Genomic DNA, 22,739 nt, shown 5'->3' with positions numbered 1-22,739 from the left:
TGAACCCCCTTCATCTAAAGCCCCTGGTGCCCCGAGAAAGCAGGGAAAGCAAATCACCTGCAGTGGAAGGTTGTTGATCATGCAGGTGATGCCAAAGCCCACCAGCAGCAGGTTGGTGAAGACGAAAGCCCTCAGAGCGTTGGTCAGTTTCTGAATCTTCCTGTCACGTAGCTTCTTCGGCTTTTTTGCAGAGCTGTCTCTGTGATAAAAAGAAAAAAGTACCGGTTCCACTCTAAGGGCCACGGGATCCACGCATTATCACGGCAGTGCCAGGATTCACTCAGCACCGTGAACTCACGCCAGGGTTCACACGCCAAGCTTCTGAACACAGCTGGATTTATTCACCTGTACCTTAATGCCAGGCTGCACTTCAGCCTTGGAACATAATGAGATCTGCACATCAGTGCCATCATGGCAGGATTCACACACCCAGCCTCTGAGCAAAAAAACAGGATTCACACGCCTGTGCACTACTGCCAGGACTCACTTCCAACCTCTGAGCACTGTGAGATTCATGCATCAGTGCGCTCTCAGCCTCTGATCGCAGTGGGAGCCTCACCCAAGCCCACCAGGGCCGTACTCTGTCTGTAGGCGGAGGCCATTCTCACCCAATGTGTCCATCAGTGTACGCGTCTGCTGGTCCATCCACACATTCCTTCATGCGCCAGTCCATAACGTAGCCAATGAAGGGGCAGCTGAAGAGGCAGAGGAGCTGCAGCACTCCAAATATGGAGGAATAGAAGCTGACTGCCAATGAGAAAGAGCCACGTTACAGCAGCAGGGAACCCACAAACTCATCACATTTCACGGATCACCAAGACTGGAAAAATAGCCCAGAGAGAATTATTATTGCCTCAGGACAGGAGGAATCTATAGCATAGCCCTGTTTCACGTCATCGTTTTCCTTACCTGTGGACTCATTTTTCTCTTTGCTTTTTTTTTTTCCCAAGGAGTTGAAGGAAGAGGCTTAAGTACAACTCTGAAAACATGGGAGAAGGATTTCTAAAGTGTTCAGATCAGTAAAGAACTGATTGTCCCTTACATACCAATTTCACCGGCCTTTGAAATCGATGGTCATAGAATTCCCATTGCCCAGAGTGTACGAAATTTAGGTGTAATTCCATTTCATTCTTAGATAAAATCAGTTATTATTAAATCAGCTTTCTATAAATGACACCTCTTCGAGCCACAATAATTTAGAACTGTACTTCAGGGACGGTGCTGCTGTAAATGTCTCATGCAAGCCTTACAACAGACCGGATTTCCGCAGCCAGGCGCACGGATGCATCGCCGCATTACTCCGGTCCTTGCCTTCTTGCTCTGGTTCCCAATTAAATGGCAATTGCAATACAAGTCATCAGCTCTCTTTCCTACCCCATTGCACAGCAATACTGCTCTTGAACTAATGCGCTTTTGTGCATTTATAAAGCCACATGCGCTTTACGATCTGCTAACAAAAAAAATCTGCTGGAGGTCCCATCTGCAAAAAGAGCCCATCTTGACCCCAGCAGAGAGGAAAGGCGTTCTCTGTAGCAGGCCCCATATTTTGGAATTCTTTACCAGAAATCCTGCAAACGCTTGTCCTAAATCTTTGTGGCTGCTTTCACAAGCGTTTAGTGGGATTCCAGCTGTGTAATGTAAGTTGCAGTGAAACGATGCCAGGAATGAAGTGAAGGGAAACATATTAATCTGCTGGCGCGTTTTTCTCTAATTATGTTATCCTATTTTGTTTTTAATTATGAATGTTTCATTTTTGTACTCCACCTCAAACATTTGTGATGAGTGCAGACCAAAAATTATTTTAAATGCAGTCCTGTCTCTTCACCTCCTGTGCCTTTCCTGTTCATCACTCAATTTCTTGTCGCATCTCTTTTTTCATTTCATTTATTACAAGTTTATATCCTGCCTCCTGTCCCCGTCCCTTTTTTCAGTATCTTTCCTCTCTTATTTTCCTTCTCCTCTCACTATGCTCCCTTCCTCCACTGTCCCTGCCTCCACTACTCCTCTCACCATAATCCTCTCTTCCTTTCCCGCTGCACTCCCTTTCCAGTCCTTCCCTCACCCTGCTGCTCCTCTCCCCTAGCCTCCACTCTCTCTCCACATGCTCCTCTCCTCCTCCTCTCCCTCTCACCATAATCCTCTCTTCCTTTCTCGCTGCACTCCCTTCCAATCCTTCCCTCACCCTGCTGCTCCTCTCCCCTAGCCTCCACTCTCTCTCCACATGCTCCTCTCCTCCTCCTCTCCCTCTCACCATAATCCTCTCTTCCTTTCTCGCTGCACTCCCTTCCAATCCTTCCCTCACCCTGCTGCTCCTCTCCCCTAGCCTCCACTCTCTCTCCACATGCTCCTCTCCTCCTCCTCTCCCTCTCACCATTCTGCTTGTCTCCCTCCATTTGGAACTCCAGCATCTTGTTCATAGCAGCCATGTAGAAGATGACCCTCAACTGAGTCATGCCCATGGTGACAAGACTCCAGAGGAAGATGGGGGAGCAGACGCTGCGACGAAATGGGATCGCTTCTAGAAAACAGAAGAAAATATGATCACTTACAGAGTGCTTTTACCACCAACCCCCCCAAGTAAGAGCCAATCACAGAGCGCTTTCATTACTGCGTCACAAGTAAGAGCCAATCACAGAGTGCTTTCATTACTGCGTCACAAGTAAGAGCCAATCACAGAGCGCTTTCATTACTGCGTCACAAGTAAGAGCCAATCACAGAGTGCTTTCATTACTGCGTCACAAGTAAGAGCCAATCACAAAAACAGACAATAAGGACTTCTAGGTCCATCCAATCTCTGCCCCATTATCTTTTCCTCTTGCAATACTACAGACCCTACCTGCTGTCTGGCTTTATCTTCACTTCCACACTGCTAAGGATCCTCGGTGCTTATCTTAGGCTTTCTTGAATTCTGCTATTTACTAAATTTATATACCACCTATGTACAATCCTAAATGTTTTACAAAAGGTATTCATAATCATAAAATCCATACAGAGTAAAGTAACTAAAAAACACTATAGAATCACAAAATTATTAACAAACAACAAGAAACATAAGACAACTCAATTGCCTCGCTGCCCTTGTGTTATGCTCCACTAAAAACAAACATATTGCTGCATTAAAGACAAACTGATTGGCACTGTAAACAGCACTCCTCTGGATTTTGGGTGAACTAAAAGACTTGCAAAGCCTCATTAAAACTTGTAAAGCCTCATTAGGATCTGTTTAAAAAACCGAAACAATTAAAAAAAGCTTGTTGGAACCTTTTTAGGACAATATTTGTGTAATGAATAAAAGTTTGTACTTTCTCTAAAAAGGTGATTCATTCTGATAAAGGTGATTAGTGAGCTGGGTAAAGATAAGTGAGTGGCCTGTATAGGATATTTACATTGAATTTACAACAGGCGTTGGGCGGTTGTTCCATATTGTAGTTTCAATGTTATAACAAAAAATAAAATCGGAGGAAAAATAACTTTTCCAATGATTTTCCTCCTGTATATTATAACAAAACTTATTTTCCCAATGATTTTTTTTTTGTTACAACATTGAAATTCTAAGAAAAATAAAATGAAAACGAAGATCCCTAAATATATCATACTTTGTGAAATTTTTTAAAACAGTTCCTCTGAACCTCTGGAAGAATCTCTATTAGCAAGAGAGGCATAAGTTATCAAACTGGATCTGATTGGCTCATATTAGTTATGTCATCACAAATGACACAAAATGAGCCAATCAGATCACATTGAACAGGAGGTCATTTGTGATTCTACTGCAAACATGGCTGCTCCCAGGGGCTCAATAACTATAGCACAACAGTTTAAAGATTTCAGAAATAAAAGATATTTATATTTGTAATAGAGTGGGCGAGCCACACTGCTTGCTGTGTGTATTTTTGCAATACTGAGCAGTATGGAGAGAACATGGTTTTCTTTTAATTAAATGCTCTTTGAGAGATTTGAAAAGATCACTCGAGGACCTATTATGTCATGAAAACTGTGAGAATAATATGGAGATGTCAGCTGTCCTGACAGTTATTTGGCTCTCAGGAGCCTTCAGTCCCCATGCATAGATGCTAAGGCAGCACCAGTGTTGCCAGATGGGCAGTTTTCATGCTCAATGGGGCTACATTTTGTGAGCATGTGCGGGAAATTTGTTTTTTGGGTGCAAGATATTGGGCTTTTTTTTTTTTTTTTGCATGTTTTGAAGGAAGAGGAGCAGAGCGGACGGGGCATACAGCTTTAAAGCCAGAAGTGCTTGCCTTTCACTAATGTGTCACAGGTTACTGCACGGGGGTCAGGAGGTGACAGCAGGGCGCAAAAGGCGTGAGAACAAGCTTGAGTGCGGGTGTCTTTTGCCCCCGTGCTTGTATTTTTTACATGGGTGTGGGAGCAGAAAGCATAAGAGTGGGGTCTGGTCAGCAAAGGATGACTCCCCCACCTCCCCCACCGTCCCTGCAATAATACCCCCCCTCACTGCCACCGCCAGTCCTCGAGACTCACAGGTGGAGGCACGATGTCACGGGCGCGCATGCGCAGAGAGTCGCTGCCCGGCTCCCTCCTCCAGATACTGAGCATTCACTCTCCGACCGCCTCCCTCTGCACGATCCAGGCCTCTCACCGCCCAACTGCCCAGGGCAAGGATATTAGGCACCCTAGGCAAATCTGCCTTGTGCCTGCCCCCTCTCCCAGCCCAGTCCAGGCCCTGGCTCCGGCCCCGACCTCATTCATTCAGATAGACCCCCCCTTACACACTTAGGTTCCTTGTCTCATTCACTCACGCACCCTTCCCTCTCACTAACACCATTGCTCTCTCGTACACACAATCCCTCTCACACACACACACCGAGGAGCTGCTCGTGGCCCGCCGAGACGGTTTCTCCTGGCTGCAAGCAGGATAGGCTCTCCTTGCTGCCTGCTGCGTTTCTACTCCTCTCGGCTGCGAGTGGGATGGGCTCCACTCGCGGCCCCGCATGGCCAACGCCCTAGGCAACTGCCTAGTTCTCCTATCGGGATACGCTGGCCCTGCAACTGCCTCCCTCCCCGCGAATCGGCGCACTCATTCGACGTGTCCAGACCGCTCACTGCCCGATCGCCTCACCAATCCCCCGCATCCCCCGCCATGAACCAAACCACTTGGTGCCCAAACACTTTGCGCCTTCCCCCCCAAATTCACTAAAACGGACCACTCGCTCACTGCCCGACCGCCTAGCGCACCCCTCATGAACCGACCACCGGCTGCCGGATCACCTGGCTCCCATCCCCCAACAGATCAGGCGCTACCCGACCACCTCGGGCCGCTCCTACCCAAGAGACGGACCGCTCGCTGCCCACCCGCCTTGCCACCGCTCCCCACCCTCGCAATCAGGACCACTTGCCCAACCACATTCACTGCCGTTCCCGCCACAATCTGGACCACTCACTGCCAGACTGCCTCGCCGCCCCCCCCCTGTTCCTGTGATCGGAGCCACTCACTCCCTCCCTGGGCGATCCGGACCACCCGACTTATCTGACTGCCCTTGCTGCCTCTTTCCTCCACATGATCTGGGCTCCTCGCTGCCTGACCTCTCCCTCCCCCCCCCAATCCAGACCACCCTCTGCCCGACTGCCTCGCCACTCCCTCCCCCCCAAAAATGTGCATGCAACGCAGGAAATTGTGTACAGTGCTGCATAATAAAAATTGTTTTTGCCACTTTTGAGTTTTGGGCTAGATTTGGCGACTGACTGGACTCTAAAAATGTTTGGCATCTGGCAACCCTGCTTGTAGCAACAGAGCTGCCAAGTTAAAGTTAGACAGAGGCTGCTTTAAAGGCGAGCCCCGGTTCTTAGATGGGGAATCTGAAGTAAATGCCCCTGTACTCTGGTGGAGGGGAGTGACATGGGGGCTGTAGGCTGAGATTCCACTCTAGGGGGAGGGAGAAGCTGGAGAGGAGTCCCTGCAAACATGGGCCAGAAGCCCGAGAAGAGTCACCTGATTTCTCTGGGCCTTGTTGTTCAGTCATTTATCTCCCTGCAGCAGGACACTGTCCCTTTCCACCTTATCAAATACCTCATTAAATGTCCCTAACTCCCGTCTCTCTCAGCAACCGATGGGACTTAATGATAATGAGAAGGGACCGACTGAAGCTTTAGTGGCAGCCCTGCAGTTACAGAAAGGCAAACAGTCACAGAATATTCGTAAAGGAAAGGAAAACAAAGCTGGTGACTTTCATTAATGTTCTGTGTACATGTAAACGTGGTATTGACCTGTTGACGTTAGCGCCAAGGCACACCTTTCTTATTGCCTAGTTAGAATGTGATTTTTGCTGCTTTCCTAAATGGCTTACAACTCGTACTGTGAAGCTGCATTTTCCATTTCTTTGCCTGTAACATTCCAACAACACTGTAAACCACTTTGGGCGAATTCTGTATTCAAAAAGGCGGGCAGTAAATCCAAATTATTAACAGATAATTCTGGTTCCCCACTTCGAAAAAGATAAACTAGAACCGGAAAAGGTCTAGAGAAGGGTGACCAAAATGATAAGAGGATGGAACAGCTCCCTGATGAGGAAGGATTAAAGAGGTTAGGGCTCTTCTGAGAGAGGTTTATAAAATCATGGTTATTTACCCTTTCAAATAGCTCAAAGACTAGGGAAAGCTCAATGAACCTAACTAGTAGCAGTTTTAAAACAAACTGAAGAAAGTTTTTTATCCACTCATTATGCAATTAAGCTGTGAAATTTGTTGCCGGAGGATGTGGTGAAGACGCCTAGCAGAGCTGGGATTAAAAGGGATTTGGCCAAGTTCCTGGAAGAAAAGTCCATAAACAATTATTAGTGCAAAAAGACTTAAGGAAAGCCATCGCCTATCCCTGAGATTTGGCAACCAGAAACGGATCTCCTCTTTCTAGGATCTGCGCGGTATTTCCTAGAGATCAGACAGGCTGCGTGGGCCGATGGACTCGGACACAACTTGTGATCTTACTGCCTAGAAGTGTTCACTGTGTCACCTGTTTGCTACTTTATGTTTGATGTATGCTGTGCGTACTTTTCAACAGACGCCAGTAATAAGTGCAATGCTGCCCTTCCACTGCCAGGAGTCAGGCTGCCCTGGAAAAACCCGTGAAGCTTTTGCCGCTGGACTCTTCAGTCGTCGGGAGCAGTGTGATGCAAGTGGCAAATGGCATTGCGCAAGATTTGGAACGTGCAAAGGGAGTCGGAAAAGAGGGAGTTAGCTGCAGGGGGAGACTCAGGAGCAAGCCACCTCCGCTGATCTCTTCTGACTTGGCACAGACCATGCAGGCAGCGCCACCTGTTCCCACGTGGCAGATGGGACTGGGATGCCAGTCTGCATACTCATTCACTTATCCCGGCAAGTCAAGCTGGTGCTCCTCCTCTCGGCCAACAGAAGCTTAAAAAGAAACATCTGTGCAAGGCAAGATGTGTCATGCAAGCCCTGCATGCCAAGAATGTGACTGCTTACCTCACCAATCTGCCTACGTAATGAAGAACCCCATTGGGACAGTGATCAGTATTATCTGAGGTTCAGGAGATTATTGTTATTTATCTGACTTATGTTCTGCCTTTCAGGCATTTCAAAGTGGATTGCATTCAGGTAATGTAGCGGTAGATGGTGAATTCTGCAAAGGATCAACCATTACTTTATAATGCCTACAGTACCTGAATGTAAACCGATGTGATATTTCAGATCCAATGTTGGTATATAAAATAAATAAATAAATAAAATGTTCCTTTCTTCTTTTTGTTTTTTATGTGTTTCCAAAATAAATATGTTTTAAAAGCTTTTATATTTACAGATGACGAAAAGACTCAAATACGTCTAAGTGAGTGAATTTGTAGCTTGAATCCCAGCACCTCCCTATGAAACACATTCTGCAACATTTCCAAGCTGCATGTAGAGAATTCCAGTGCTCACCCTACAGACAGGAGAACGGCTCGCGTTCAGAGCGTTACCGACAGGAGAACGGCTCGTGTTCAGAGCGTTACCGACAGGAGAACGGCTCGCTTTCAGAGCGTTCGACAGGAGAAGGGCTCGCTGCGTTCCCGACAGGAGAAGGGCTCACGTTCAGAGCGTTCCCTTTATGCTTTCCAGTCTTTGGAATGTTGGAAAGAATTATGGGAAAGATCTGGGAGCAAAATAAAATCTTCATACAACGGACAGAAAGTCATCAAACAGAGCGCACCGGAAGATAACGGAACTCTCTCCGACGAGCTTGAGAACCAGAGGCATTGGGTCAGTATTTTACAAGTATTTTCTATAAAATAAATCCCCATCCCTTTCCTGTGGGAGGCAGAGGCTGCAGAACATCGTTGAACGTGGTGAGCTTGCCCGTCCCCTCACCCATCTCTTCTTCCCACCCTACGTTTGCAGCTTGGCCCAGCGTAAGATAAGCAGATTGTAAACTGCTCTGAATGGTCCAACTCATGAACGCGGTCTATGAATTGTATTACCGGTAAATAAAAAAAAAAAAAGGAAATAAAATCAAGTAGCTGGCAAAGGATAGCATTGAAAGGCATCTTTCAAGGCCCCCACACCCCGTTTTTGTGAGGGACCACGGGTTGAGGAAAAGGATCTAGTACTCAATTCCAGTATGTATCCCCTGGGAAAAAAACAAAGGTACCAGTTCCTCCGCACTCCCACCAGCAAGCTTCACGTTCCGATAAACCTCATTTTTCGTAGTCTTTGAGGAGCGCAATACCAGCGATACAAAATGTTATAACCAGACTCCTGGCTGATAATCAAGAAAAACTGTGCCCCCACCGTTCATCTGAGAGGTTCTGAGTCACCAGGTCTGATCCTCTGCAGGGCATCACTCGTTCCAGATAATTTATAGAGCTTAGAAATAAGACCTCGGCCCCGATAAGGGGCAGTGGCCCAATTGCTCAAATGCAGTCAATTTCCGACCACAGAGACTTTTTTTTTTACTGTTGGGTGAGTCAAAAAGCCTTCTCTCTGTAAATACTGGGAAAACTGGAAGGGCATCCCCTGCCCCAGAACCCTGCCATTGATGTAAAGTCTTAATCTCCCCCCACCATATTTAATTCTCAGGTTATTCCATTTAGAGAAATGCGTTAAAGCGATCAGGGAAATCTGGATTATTCCAAAAGGGTGAGAAGCTTGACAGAGATGAAGAAACCCTAGCGGTCTGTAAAGAAGGTAAAACAGGTGCAATAAAAGGGTGGAACCCTGGTGGTTCATGACGAAGCTTCGCTGGATTTCCAAGGTGACAACCTCCAACCCAAGCTGTTTCCACTGATACCCATTGTTTATCTAATGAATTCAAATGCCATAAAATATATATATTTTTTTTAGCTGTAATGCTTTTTGATAAAATTTAAAATCTGGCAAATTAAACCTCCCTTGACCCTTTGGAACAAAATGTGTTACGAGAGTTCCTTGGCCTCTTTCTCTTTCCAAATAAATCGTGATAGCATATCATTTAGGGAGGGAAAAAAAAAGGTATTTGGAATTTTAATAGGCAGCATTTCTAACAAAAATAAAAAACATTCATTTTGAATGAAGCCATACAACCCATCCACGAAATGGAATATGGGGACCACCTTATTAGGTCTTGTTTGAGCTTCTTCAGTAGGGGGTCAAAATTAAGATAATACAAAGTTTTCTAAGTTCCCTGAAATATAAATTCCCAGATATTTAATTGCCTTAGATGCCCAACAAAAAGGAGAACTCTGCATTAATGATTTCACTCCGAACATTCAATCCCAATATTTCAGTTTTTTTTACTCAATGCATTATTAATTCATTGCTGGAGGATGTGGTAAAAGGTGTGTCGCTGGATTTAAAAAAAAAAAAAAAAAAAGGATTTGGACAAGTTGCTGGAAGAAAAGTCATAAACCATTAAGGGGGACAAGGGGAAATCCATTGCTTATCCCTGGGATATGCAGCATGGAATCTATCTAACGTTTTGGGATTCTGCTGGGTTCCTGTGACCTGGGTTGGCCACCGCTGGAAACAGGACGCTGGGCTTTATGGACCTTTGATCCGACCCAGTATAGAAATTAGAATATAAGATTTACCAATGTTCTACTCATAAAGCAGTCAAGATCCCATCATCCAATATCAGAATCCACTTAATTCATATAAATTATACATCTCAAGAGAATTGTGAAAGAATGTGAAGGAGAGAACAGTATGTAATGCAAGCTCATCCTTCTATACACATCTGTACGGGAAAGCCATGCTTTCTCCACTCATTAATTCTCAGCAGCAATCTTAAAAAAAACAAACAAACCACTCTCTGCTGCCTGGTGCACAATAGGTGCCATTTAATTTAATTTACAATGTGATATGTTTATGAACATCGGTATATAAAAAGTTTCAAATAAATAATCTAACACTCGGCATGGAACAATCTGACATCACATTATGCGATGTAATTTGTGATATTCTTCTGATCACAGCTGCTCCCAAGGAACTGCAGGCCAGGCAATTAGAAGATGGTTACTTTCCAAGTTGGGCTTTGAAGTAACATTTCTACTTGACGCAGTGTATTAATACTTGTGGCAAGTGCTTTCAAAACGTCTACAGCAGGATAGGCATAATGATCTTTTAAGAATAAAAAGCTTGCAATATATTCCAGATAAAATGCCTGCTCCCCTCACTGTCCCTGAGAAGCGAGTTACTCTCTGTACCACTTCATGTTCAAGGCCAGCTTTGGAGTTGTGCAACCTGTGGAGCTGTACAGGGCACCATTTAACCAGGCACAAAAAATAAAGATTCAGGGCTAGAGAACAGGGGATATTCAGGGGAGTGCCACAGCAATGGGGGGGGGGGGGGGATTAGCCCTGCCGTTCGTACAGATTTCCTGGGTAACAGGAAGCCCATGGAGGAGGAGGAGGGACCACTACAGGGCCTGCAAAGTGCTTGTCTGCTCACAGGTCCCATCCTGATTTATTTCCTATTGCTGCAGCCTGAAGATCTGTGCCAGCTCCGGGGCTAATGAAGCGAGGTGAGGGGAGGGCTGTAGATAGAAGGTTGGAGAGAGGAGGGGAATCCCCTCCTGAAATCTTCCACCTCCTGCGCAGAGAGCCATATAGGCTAGGGCCAGCCCAGTTTCTATTAGGATGAACCAGGCCTACCTTGTGGATCGGTGGCAGTGCTGTGCATTACCCCATGCAGAGGGAACGGAGCCGGATTCTGGGATCTCCGGGCGTTCACAAGCCCAGCAATACCCAGTAACTGGACTTAGGCCCATGACTGCGGGATTGCAGTGGGAGCCGGGTGCATGGCTCCCGGCCAAGGACTATCGCTGCAGTGACTGTGCTGAGTGAATTGGGAGGGGATATAAAATAAGGATAAATCCCCAGATAGCTGTCAAGGGGGGCCAAATGCCAGCCCTGATTCTGATGGAGCCGGAAGACCAGAGCTGCAGGAGGACTATGCAGAGTCCATAAAAAGAATCCCACAACCTACCCTACAAAAGTTACACTGTATAAGTTTAACTTAAGGATAAGGCCCGACAGATCCTGATACACAGCCTGCCATGGACAAACACTCTGCATAAAAGGAAAACTCAGAAGACAGGCAGAGAGGAGAGGAACCTATCACTCAAAGACATAACTGAATTGAGAATTTTGATTTGTACTTATTAAAAATCCTTATAGTTGTGTAAATTACCACAATAATAACCAGCGATGCCGCTCCTTGCACCCCATCACCACACTCACACACAGAGCCATATTCAAAAAGGACTTCTCCCTATTCAGAGCCTATGGAAAACTGATCTCTGTTGAATAAGGTGCACAGTCAACGAGTGAACCTCTGCCATCAGCGCTCAGACTCTCTCCCCTACCCCCAGAGCTGGGACATACGATCAGGAGGAGACTTTTGCTGCGCATCCTCTGTGGACGGATAGAACTCCTTCCCCTCGTCCAGAGACGCCCTCTTCTGACTTAACCTTTGACCTACAGTGGTCACATGGGTATAGAATCGGTCACCGGTCACTTTGTGGTCCAAAGCCAGACCACTCAGTTTAATCTTCTTACTGTAAAACAATGAAAAAGGACACAACCTGTTCACATCAAAGTTACACACACCACAGCCAGCCGTGCCCTCCCCCCTCCCCACAACCAGTGCCCCTACAGCAGCCCCCCTACCACCGCCAGCTCTCTTACATTCTCTCTTCCCCTCCCCACCAGCACCCTTATCCGTTCTTCCGCAGCCTCACCTCACCCCCACCCCCACCCTTCCACACCATCCCACACACACACACACACACACACGCACTCTCTCTCTCTGTCCTCTTCCCAACACCCAGCAGGCCTACACCATCCTCCCCCCACAGCCAATGCTCCTACACCATCCGTGCACAGTTAGTGCTCTTCCATCACGTTCTCCTCCTGACCCTCCACCTCCCTCATCACCTCCCACCTCCCCCCCATCCACTCACATGTAGTTTGTTTCCTCTGGTGCTGGGAAGGATTCCTTTGGCCAATTAATAAGACAGTTCAGGAAAATGAGGCAGGCAAAACCAGACCAGGCCAGCATGATAGCGACAAAGGAAACTCCAGCATCGTAAATTAGCTGTGAGCAAACCAGAGAGACCAAAACTGGGTTATTCCCTGCTGCAAAGGGAGAGAGAGCACGAGCAGGCACAGATGGGGTAAGGCAGACGAGGACAGAAAACAGGGTGCGGATGAGACCGGGCCTGCAGCTACGGCTACCACTAGCCTTCCTGCTAGTGACTCGAGCAATTACCTTCACTCCAGGGAACGCGACGGCCGAGGAGGCAGTAAGATCCGATCATCAGCGCCATGAAGGTGGAGCGCAGGTTCCCAAACATGTTCGGTAGCTGCAGGTGCAATAGGGGAGGAGAGAAAAAGAAAGATATGGCAGCACGGATACAGATTTTAAAAAGATATATCTGTTGAATGCATAACCCGCCTTTTTCAGAAAGGTCCATAAGGAACTTTTCCCTGGATTATTTATTATTTATTATTATTTTATATACCGACATTTGATCTCAATTGAGATATCACACCAGTTTACATTCAGGTACTGTATTCAGGTACATACGGAGCAGGCACCAGGCCAGAATCTATGCAGGAAAGGATGACAGAGTCTCACGCTTCCGGGCTTCCACCTGCTTTTGACTCTTATCTTTCAGAGTCACAGGATTTAGGATCCATAAAAGGGGGGGGACGGGACTAGAAGACTTCTAGTCTGACAGCAAACCGTAAGCAGTTTAACAATTTTATTTTTCCTAAATGCACAAAGCGTGCAAAATAGCCATCTCCTCACTGCCGCCTCACCAAAGTGTCCACGGGCAAGGCCACCAGGAAAGAAAGCCACCAATGTATTAGTTTAAACTGCAGGTGTCAAAGAAACTTTGGGGGATAAAAGACTCCGTCACAATTGTCCTAATGGGTTCTCTCTCTTTTCCAGGTTTTCCAGCAAGATCCTGGGCACTGCCACGCAGAAGAACCTGGGTTCCATTCCTAGCTCGGGGGGGAGGGTGTCCGCTCCCCAGGTCAGCTGGGGCTGGGGAGGTGACGTCTAATGGCTAGATTTAGGGGCCATGATTTCAGGAGTCCATGGGCAGCCCTAGAACACGGCTCCTGGCCAAGGACTATCACTGCAATGATTGGCCTAGGTTAATTGCATCCTCAGGTATCTGCGAATGAAGCCTCATGGAGCCAAATCTTAGCCCTGGATCTGACTGGGATGGAAGCCCAAAGGAGCAGGAAGAAACCACTAGGTCATAATAATAATAATAATAATAATATTAATAAAAGACTGGTGTGGTTAAGTCATAGGTAGGGACCTTCATTTTCAGTTTAAAACAATTTTCACCCATAAATTCCCAGATTTTTCCAGAGATGAAATTTGGTTTCAACTGATTTTCACCCTAATTTTGTGTCTTGAACAACAGCGGAGGCAGCATTTCCAAGCCCCCCCCCCCCCCCCGAAACCAGGGCCCGCAGAACAGCCTGTTCTATTCAAGTCCCTCCCTCTTCCCTCTCCCCCAACCACGTTGAGGTTGTTCGGCCATATGGCCGCAACCATTCACATCACTCCCTTGGCACATTGTACATGCACAAAGCCCAATGGACTCTGAGGTCGCAGTGGCGCCAGGCCACACAGAACCACCAGGATTGCATCAGAGTCACCTCGCCTTTTTTGGGACTCCTTATCTTGGTGGCGGGTACTTTCGAATCTGGAACAGGGTATCACTTTCAAGAGTCCTCCTTCCAAAATTGTCCTAACCATGGATGCATCCACCTTAGGCTGGGAAGCTCTTGTAGGTGGGCTCAGCACGCAAGATCTCTGGTCTGCCCAGGAACGCTATTGCCAAATCAATTTTCTGGAGTTCCAGGTGATCAGGTAAGTGCCATGGACTTTTACAGATCGGCTTTCCAACAAAGTTGTCCTGATTCAAACAGACAACCAAGAGGTGTTTTGGTACGTCAACAAACAGGGAGGTACAGGGTCATACCTCCTGTGTCAGGAAGTGGCCAGATCTAATCATGGTCTCTGTCCTACGGGATGGTGTTCAGGGCTATGTACCTGTCCGAAGCGGAGAATGTGTTAGTGGACAGACAGAGTCATGCCTTCAGACTCCACAAGTGGTCTCTGGACCAAGGGGTTGCGGATCAGATCTTCTGCTTCTGGGGAAGCCCAGACATTGATTGATCTCTTCGCATCTCCTTACAACAGAAAGGTACCTCGGTTCTGCTCCCTTTATAGAACAGACGACAATTCAACCTCCTCAGATGCCCTCACCCAGCATTAGGGTAAAGATCTTCTTTATGTGTATCCTCCAGTTCCCTTAGTAGCGAAGACTTTCTTGAAGCTTCGCAAGGACAAAGAGACTATGATCCTCATAGCCCCCTACTGGCTGAGACAGGTCTGGTTTCCACTCCTGTGGGAGTTGTCCACTCAGAGACAGATCAGTCTGGAGACTTCCCCAGATCTCATCATGCAAGATCGAGGCAGGTTGAGACATCCCAACCTCCAGGCCCTGTTGCCTACATCCTGGATGTTGAGAGGTTAGTTTTGCAACCACTTGATCTTTCAGAAGATGTGTCTCAGGTCCTGGTGGCTTCTAGAAAGCCTTCACTAGAAAATCCTATAGACTTAAGTGGAGGAGCTTCACCTATACCAGCCGCCTTCCCTGCAAGTTGAGTTCTTGGGTTCTGGCGGCCGGCAGGCAGGTCCCTAGGGTAGTGAAGAGAACTAGAGTCCAAATGTATTCCAGGGTCAGAGCAGGCAGCAGACTAATAGGAGTTAGAGATAGCCACATGCACCGACCTTGCCCTAACAAGAATGGTCAGGTCCAGGCGGCAGGCAATTGTGGTAAGGTCCAAGCAAAAGGTCAAAATCCAGAGAGTCAGAACAAGGATGTACAAAGTCACACAGAAGATAGTGGATGAAATGGGTAAGACAAGGTAAGGTTGAACGAGGAAGGTTGGACTAGACAAGGCTAGAGAGGCAAGGCTGGACGAGGCAGACTAGAAAAAGCAAGGTTGGACAAGGCAAGGCTGGATAAAGAAACAGGAATGTAGGACACAGGAACTAGGAATACTAGGCAACACACACTGCAAGACAGAGGCTGCCTTAAATAGTAGGAGAATGCTAGGCATCACACACTGCAAGTCAGAAGCTGCCTTAAGTAGTAGGAGCGGGTGAGGTCATTGGTAGGTTCTAGGTTTGGGTTTCCCCTGCTGAACCCTTAAACATAGGCATACGCTTTGTGCGCGTGCCTCAGCAAGGTCTGGAAGGAGCAGGGGCATGGTGGGGCCTGGACACCGTGTCAGCATGCGAGCTACTTGGCTGGATCGGCATTCCTGCCACGTATGGATTGAAGCAGCGTCATGGGCAAGTGTCGTATTACCCTTGATGTCTTCAATGTCATCAAAATGTCTTCAATAGGGGAGCCTGGAGCTGGAGAGGAGAGAGGCAACCAGGGCCGTCTGGTGAACATCCGATACCGCAAACAACGCGGACGAGCCACGGAACAGCAGCGGGGCTCCGGTGCCTGGACCCGGAGCGAGGCGCACTGAGTGACGTCAGAGGGAGGTGCCCACTGATAAAACTCGAATTGGCACAGACTTACTTTGGGAGCCTGGAGCTGGAGAGGAGAGAGGCAACCAGGGCCGTCTGGTGAACATCCGATACCGCAAACAACGCGGACGAGCCACGGAACAGCAGCGGGGCTCCGGTGCCTGGACCCGGAGCGAGGCGCACTGAGTGACGTCAGAGGGAGGTGCCCACTGATAAAACTCGAATTGGCACAGACTTACTTTGGGAGCCTGGAGCTGGAGAGGAGAGAGGCAACCAGGGCCGTCTGGTGAACATCCGATACCGCAAACAACGCGGACGAGCCACGGAACAGCAGCGGGGCTCCGGTGCCTGGACCCGGAGCGAGGCGCACTGAGTGACGTCAGAGGGAGGTGCCCACTGATAAAACTCGAATTGGCACAGACTTACTTTGGGAGCCTGGAGCTGGAGAGGAGAGAGGCAACCAGGGCCGTCTGGTGAACATCCGATACCGCAAACAATGCGGACGAGCCACGGAACAGCAGCGGGGCTCCGGTGCCTGGACCCGGAGCGAGGCGCACTGAGTGACGTCACAGGGAGGCGCCTACCGCCATAAATTGAACAGTGGGCGGCGCACCGCCGCCGCCGGCGCACTGCCTAAGCCGCGCGCTCCGAAGGGGCGCGCGGCTTTGGTCCGGCTTAGGCCGGCGAAGGTTGGAAGGTTGCCACTGTATTTTGGCCTGGACCTGGAAATTTCCTCCTCCCCACTCACTAGTTATGTCTCTTCAGAAGCGTGAGTAAAAACCTTAAAATTGCCTTTATAACGTTTTTTGTACAAAATGCCTCATACGAAAAGAAAGGGCAAGGTCAGGCAGGACGCCTCGACCCCTGCTAGACCCGGCCCAATACAGACAACTTTAACAGGTTTTTACTCACATACAGATAATCTGACCCCGGAGAGTCCCATTGCAATAAGGGATGCTGAACAAACATCCTTATTGCTGGGAGAAACCAGTCTAAGTCCCGGGGCCCCTACAAAACCGCCATTACCAACTAGTAGTGTCGTCATCATTGACCCAGGTTCACCAATAATACGGACTCTGTTTTTAGTTGGGAACCCGATCGAGGCAGTTCAGGATGAAAGTAACATGGAACTGAAAGATCTTGGAGGGCAGGTTTCTCCAAAACTGTTGGAAGGGCAAAGAACTGATACAGTTAATAAATTTTTAGTATCGGGAAGAAGCTTACCAACTCCCTGCCCTGGGACTAGTTTCTCACAGGAGCAACAAAATATGTTGAACTTGCCTTCCACTTCAAGTGCTAGCATGGGAGAATCTAAACATATCTCAATGGAGATGTTATGGAATGCTATATTGGCCTTACAAAATAATATTGCAACTTTAAATCTTAATATAAAGGATATGCAAAATGTATTATTAAATGTAAATCCTTTGCTTGTAAAAAATGGAGAAACTCTGGTAAAGGTAGAAGAGGATATTAAAGTGATAAAAAATGTACAAACATCTATAATTAAAGGAGAAAACATCTTACAAAAAAAGGTAGAAAATTTGGAGAACATGGTTCAATATACAAATCTTTGATTTGTGAATTTCCCCAAATGTAGAATGATTGCTCCCAGAGAACAGCTTAAAAATTATCTAATTGAAATCCTTCTATTTCTGCCAGAGAATCTCCCTCAAATATTGAATGCATATTTCTTGAATGAAGGTACTCAGAATATACACAGAGAATCAACTCCTCAAGAACAAACCTTGAACATCACAGATTTAATAGAAACCTCATATTCAGACCAGATAGAAAGAAGAGGAACTTTAATGGTAAAATTTGCCCTTTCATCAGATAGGGATAAGGTTTTAAAAATTTTTTTGCAAAATAGAACCTCCTTATATCTAGGTCAGAAAATATGGGTGTACCCAGATGTGGCTAAAGAAACTCAAATCAGAAGGAAGAAGTTCATTTTGTTAGCAAATATAGCAAGAACTTTTGGAATTCAAGTTACAGTTAGATTCCCATGTAAATGCATAATGAGAGTGAATCGCATAAGATATGTTTATTATGATCCTCTAGATCTAGAGAAGTTCCTGGAGGAACGTAGATCCCAAAGGCAGGAAGCGGAAGCACTAATCAATTAATTTGTTGGAATAGAAATCAATCTGTATTTCTTCTGAATTTTTTTTTTACAGTATATATTTAGTAACATATTAGTTTTGTTCACTGGCTCCTCAAATTATCATGTTTGGTATTTGGAAAAGGGGGATTTTTAAGTTATGTAATAAAAAATTAATATTTGTTTATTTTTACCCCCATGCCCATGTAAAACTCAATGTTGATGTTAACATTGGAAGGTAACTTTAAATGGATGTATTTTCATTTAAAAAATTTATAAATAAAAAAAAAAAAAAATGTCTTCAATATTTCCTTTATCTATCTTCGGTTAAAGAAAAAAGTCATTGGGGGCCAGATCAGGTGAGTAGGGAGGGTGTTCCAATACAGTTATTTGTTTACTGCTAAAAACTCCCTCACAGACAGTGCCGTGTGAGCTGGTACATTGTTGTGATGCAAGAGCCTTGAGTCGTTGGCGAAAAGTTCAGGTCTGTCACACAGCCTTTTCAGCACTTCCAAATAGTAAACTTGGTTAACTGTTTGTCCAGTTGGTACAAATTCATAATGAATAATCCCACTGATATCAAAAAAGGTTAGCAACATTGCTTTGACTCTTGATTTGGAATGATGGAACTGTTTTTGGTCGTGGAGAATTGGCTGACTTCCATTGTGCACTTTTGACGCTTTGTTTCAGGGTTGTATTGGTACACCCATGTTTCATCACCAGTGATAACACGACCCAAAACAGTCTTGCCTCTCCAAAAGGTCTTGGCAAACTTTGACTCTCCTTTACTTTTGTTTATCGGTGAGCTCCTTTGGAACTATTTTTGCACACACCTTTCTCATGCCAAGATTTTCCTGTTTCTCTATCCATGTTTACTTGGTCTGCTACGTTTCTCACAGTCAGCCGACGATTTTGACAAACAATTAGACAAATTTTTGCAATGTTTTAAGTCAGTTCTGCTCGTTATTGGCCACCCTGACCTCTCTTCGTCAGTGACGCCTTCTCTCCCCTCATAAAAACGTTTAATCCATTTGTACACTGCCGTTTTCTTCATGGCATTATCCCCATAAACTTGGACTAATGTGTCCCTGATTTCACGTCCACTCTTGCCAAGTTTAACAAGAAATTTAAGGTTTATTCGTTGCTCTAATTTAAGCTCCGACATTTTCGCGACGGCACACAAAAACATGCAACAATAATAATGAACGCCACTCAGCAAGACAGCGCCACACGTCAACACGAGCACAGCTGTGAGACACGGATATATCAAGGTTATGAAACCTTACCGAGCTGTTTGTACAGTGCTGTCAACATAAGCGCATGGTGGCAAGTTCACAAACTTAATTGTCAGACCTTGTATATAAATATAATTAGGGCACTTGATTTAGGTGGTGTTTGTAAATTGTAAATTTAGGTATTTTCCAAATAATTAGTAGGTTGTTTTTTTTTGTGGGTACCAAAAATGTCTTTTTATTGCTGTTTTTGTGGTATAGGTATTATTTGTGTGCCTTTTCCAGTTGAATAAAATATATATGTTTGTGCAGCTGAGGCGTCATTAGCATGGAAAAGGCACAAAAACAAAGCAGAGGATCCAGGATAGGCAAAGGAGGGGTGAGAGAGAACTAGGAGAAGTGGAGTTTTTCCAGTGTTTATTTAATAAACACCTATTTTAGGTTTTTTTTTACATCGGGAATGTTTTATCAGGGTTTATTAGTTAAAACTTAAAATCTAAAACCCTTAATATAATAATATGGATGTTATTTTTATCTCTCAGGACACTACTTTGAATGTCCTTTTTCATGTAAAATCTATTATAAATGCATAATTTTAAAATTGTGTGTGGACAGGGCCGAGCACAAAGCTGTAAGGTTCACTTAGAGTGCCTAATGCACTTTCACTTGCCCTGACTGGAAAAACAATCTAAATTAAGAGTTAAAAAAAAAATATCCAGAACAAGGAGGGGGCAGCACAGTAACTGTTCGAACATTTCCAGAACTGCCCCTGTGGATAATGCTGTCGTCTTCTCAGTTCCCTTACTCCTCAACCTTGGGGTCATCTTCATGTCCTCTCCTCCTCTGCACACATCCAAAACCCTGCTAAAATGTGTTTCTCCCTCTATAACAACTTCACCCAAACCCACACCTTCCTTTCTCAACTCACTACCTAAACTTTTAATCGACCGTCTCATCAACCCCATTTACACAAATACAACCTGCTCCCGACAGGGCTCCCACGGAAGCGTCTCCCTCCTTTGCAATCTACCCAAAATCCAGCTGCTCCCCTCTTCTCAAAATTAAACTGAACTCCCATCCACTTTGCATACAGTTCTCACCTAGTGGTGCATTCATTCTCCAGCTCCTCGTTACCCTATCTCCCCCTACACCCCTCCTTGTGACCTCCATATAATCAACAGGCAAGTCACTTATCCGTGCCCTTCTCCCTCCAGCACCAGCTCCTGACTCGACACTTTCCATCTTGCTGGGCCGCATGCCTAGAACAGACCTCCAGAGTTGTGCGTCAGGAACATTCTCTGGCCATCTTCAAATCCTGCCTAAAATATCACCTTTTTTAAGTTGCCTTTTTAAAAAAACAACATCTTAAACCCTTGGCCTCCTCAGTTATAGCCTTCTTGATTTTAGCCATGTTTACTGTAGTACATACATTTTCTTAAACCCATTATTGTCTCTTTGTCCTGACTAGACCGTAAGCTCCATGGAGCAGGGACTGTCTTACGTATATCAGTGGTGCTACAGAAATAGGTAGTAACAGCAGCAGGAGGTCCGTGTTTCAGCTTAGGGCCTTCGGGACAGGGCTTTTAGTTGAGAGGCGCACTTCACTCCACTCTCTGCCTGCACGTGCCAGGTCACCCTGCCCCTTGCTATGATTCTGCACAGGTCACAGAGATAGAGAGAGGGTGTAGAGGAGGGACATAGGGAAGAGAGAGAAACAGAGTTGCCAATCCATGAAAATATTTTGTTTTACTGACAACATAACAAAGGTTAACACACATTTGACCACCACAATTTTGTGCAGAACTTGATTTGCTCTGCCAAGATTAGCCTCTTTATTTTCTGAGACATGAGTTTTGCAGTCTCTCAGGACCAGAGACAGGCCCCAGCGTTCACGGTCTGTTAGTCTGGCCTCGCTGGTGAATAAATGAATGGAACTGCTGCTCTTACAACAGAGGAACCCAATGGATTGCAGGACATAAAACAGCAGGGCTCTACCAGAGGTAAGTCCTGTCTAGACCATTCCCCAAACTTCACTAAATCCTTCCTCGTGTTTTCCACATCTGATCATCTGCAAAACGGCAAATGTTTCCTGGCAGTCCTGCTACAATATTGCTTACGAAAATTATTGAACTGAATAGGACTGAGGACTGATCCTTTCGTCACACCACTGGTGATTCCCCTTTCCTCGCCATGAACTCTGCTTATTTCCACCCTTGCTGCCTCCCACTCCACCAGTTTCTAACCCAGTCATTCACTTTAGAGCCAGTTTGTCACCTATGCAGAACCACGTCAAAGGCCTTACTGAAATCCATGCTCACTACATCTAGTGCTCTCCCCTGAGGAACCTCCGTGGCCACCCTGATTCATTTCTTTGACTGGGTGGCCATAGAGGTTCCTCAGGGGAGAGCACTAGATGTAGCGAACTACTCCCTCAGATCAAGTACGGGACCTAGGAATACAGATCGATGAGAACTTCACTATGAAAAAGCATATAAGCCAATTAATCAAACAGGAAACTTGACCACATGACCCCCTCTCGCTGGTAGCACTGCATTGGCTTCCTGTACAATCCAGAATTCATTATAAAGTATTAACTCCAATTTTCAATATCAACTATATTAACCCATGCTTATTATTAGGATAGGAGTGTCATTTCAACATTGCACACCACAGAGAGCCTTACGATCACAAAACAAAGGTGCCGTCTATTCAGAACACACACCAAACACAAATAAGAGAACAAATGTTTTCCATAGCAGGCCCCAAGTTGTGGAACTGTCTTCCAGAGTCATTACGTCAGATACCAGAAATAAAGCATTTCAAGTGTGTGCTGAAATGCATACAATTTAATGTAAAATACCAAAATGCTGATAGCTACAATGTCAGTACCAGAGATAATGTTAGCGGAGCGAGCAATACAGTCCAAACAAAGTGTATTGTTAGTAGAATTAGAATTTGTATTTCTGTTGTGTCAACCTAGAAAATGTATGAATATGTACTAGATTATATATTTGCCGATGTGTTGACCGAGAATATATATATGGATATGAACTAGAATATGCATTTGCTGTTGTGTTGACCTATAATATAAGTGTTGACAGTATGCGAATGTCAACTTTGTAAGCCGTCATGATCTTCTTTTGGAACGACGGTATATAAAACGCCTAAATAAAATATTCTGTTTTATCTATGACCAACATAAAATGTTAACATCATATTGGATTTTACTCTCTTTTTACTGACAGTTGACAATCCTGGAAGGAAGAAGACAAAGACACCGAGGAGGAGGACAGATGCTAATGAAAACCAGTCCGACTTGTTCTGAATATATTTGTAATGTGGGAGTTGTGGGCCCACCTGTGCAGGAAACGGAGATAATCCTCAGT

At 45.7% G+C, this 22,739-nt stretch overlaps 1 protein-coding gene across 1 annotated transcript in view; it reads right to left on the bottom strand.

Moving 5' to 3' along the window:
* The window catches only part of SLC43A1 (solute carrier family 43 member 1), an 80,015-nt gene that overhangs the window by 11,014 nt on the left and 46,262 nt on the right, over positions 1-22,739 (bottom strand). Inside the window, 7 exon segments of the mRNA XM_029574976.1 lie at positions 58-199; positions 609-747; positions 2,372-2,518; positions 11,826-11,998; positions 12,404-12,537; positions 12,712-12,744; positions 12,746-12,805. Of these exon segments, the coding sequence (XP_029430836.1) occupies positions 58-199; positions 609-747; positions 2,372-2,518; positions 11,826-11,998; positions 12,404-12,537; positions 12,712-12,744; positions 12,746-12,805 (828 nt within the window).

This window comes from Rhinatrema bivittatum, chromosome 13 (genome assembly GCF_901001135.1).
Source record: "Rhinatrema bivittatum chromosome 13, aRhiBiv1.1, whole genome shotgun sequence".
Classification (NCBI taxonomy): Eukaryota; Metazoa; Chordata; class Amphibia; order Gymnophiona; family Rhinatrematidae; genus Rhinatrema; species Rhinatrema bivittatum.
The sequence above is the reverse complement of the archived record's forward strand: the minus strand, read 5'-3'. Positions and strand labels throughout refer to the sequence as shown.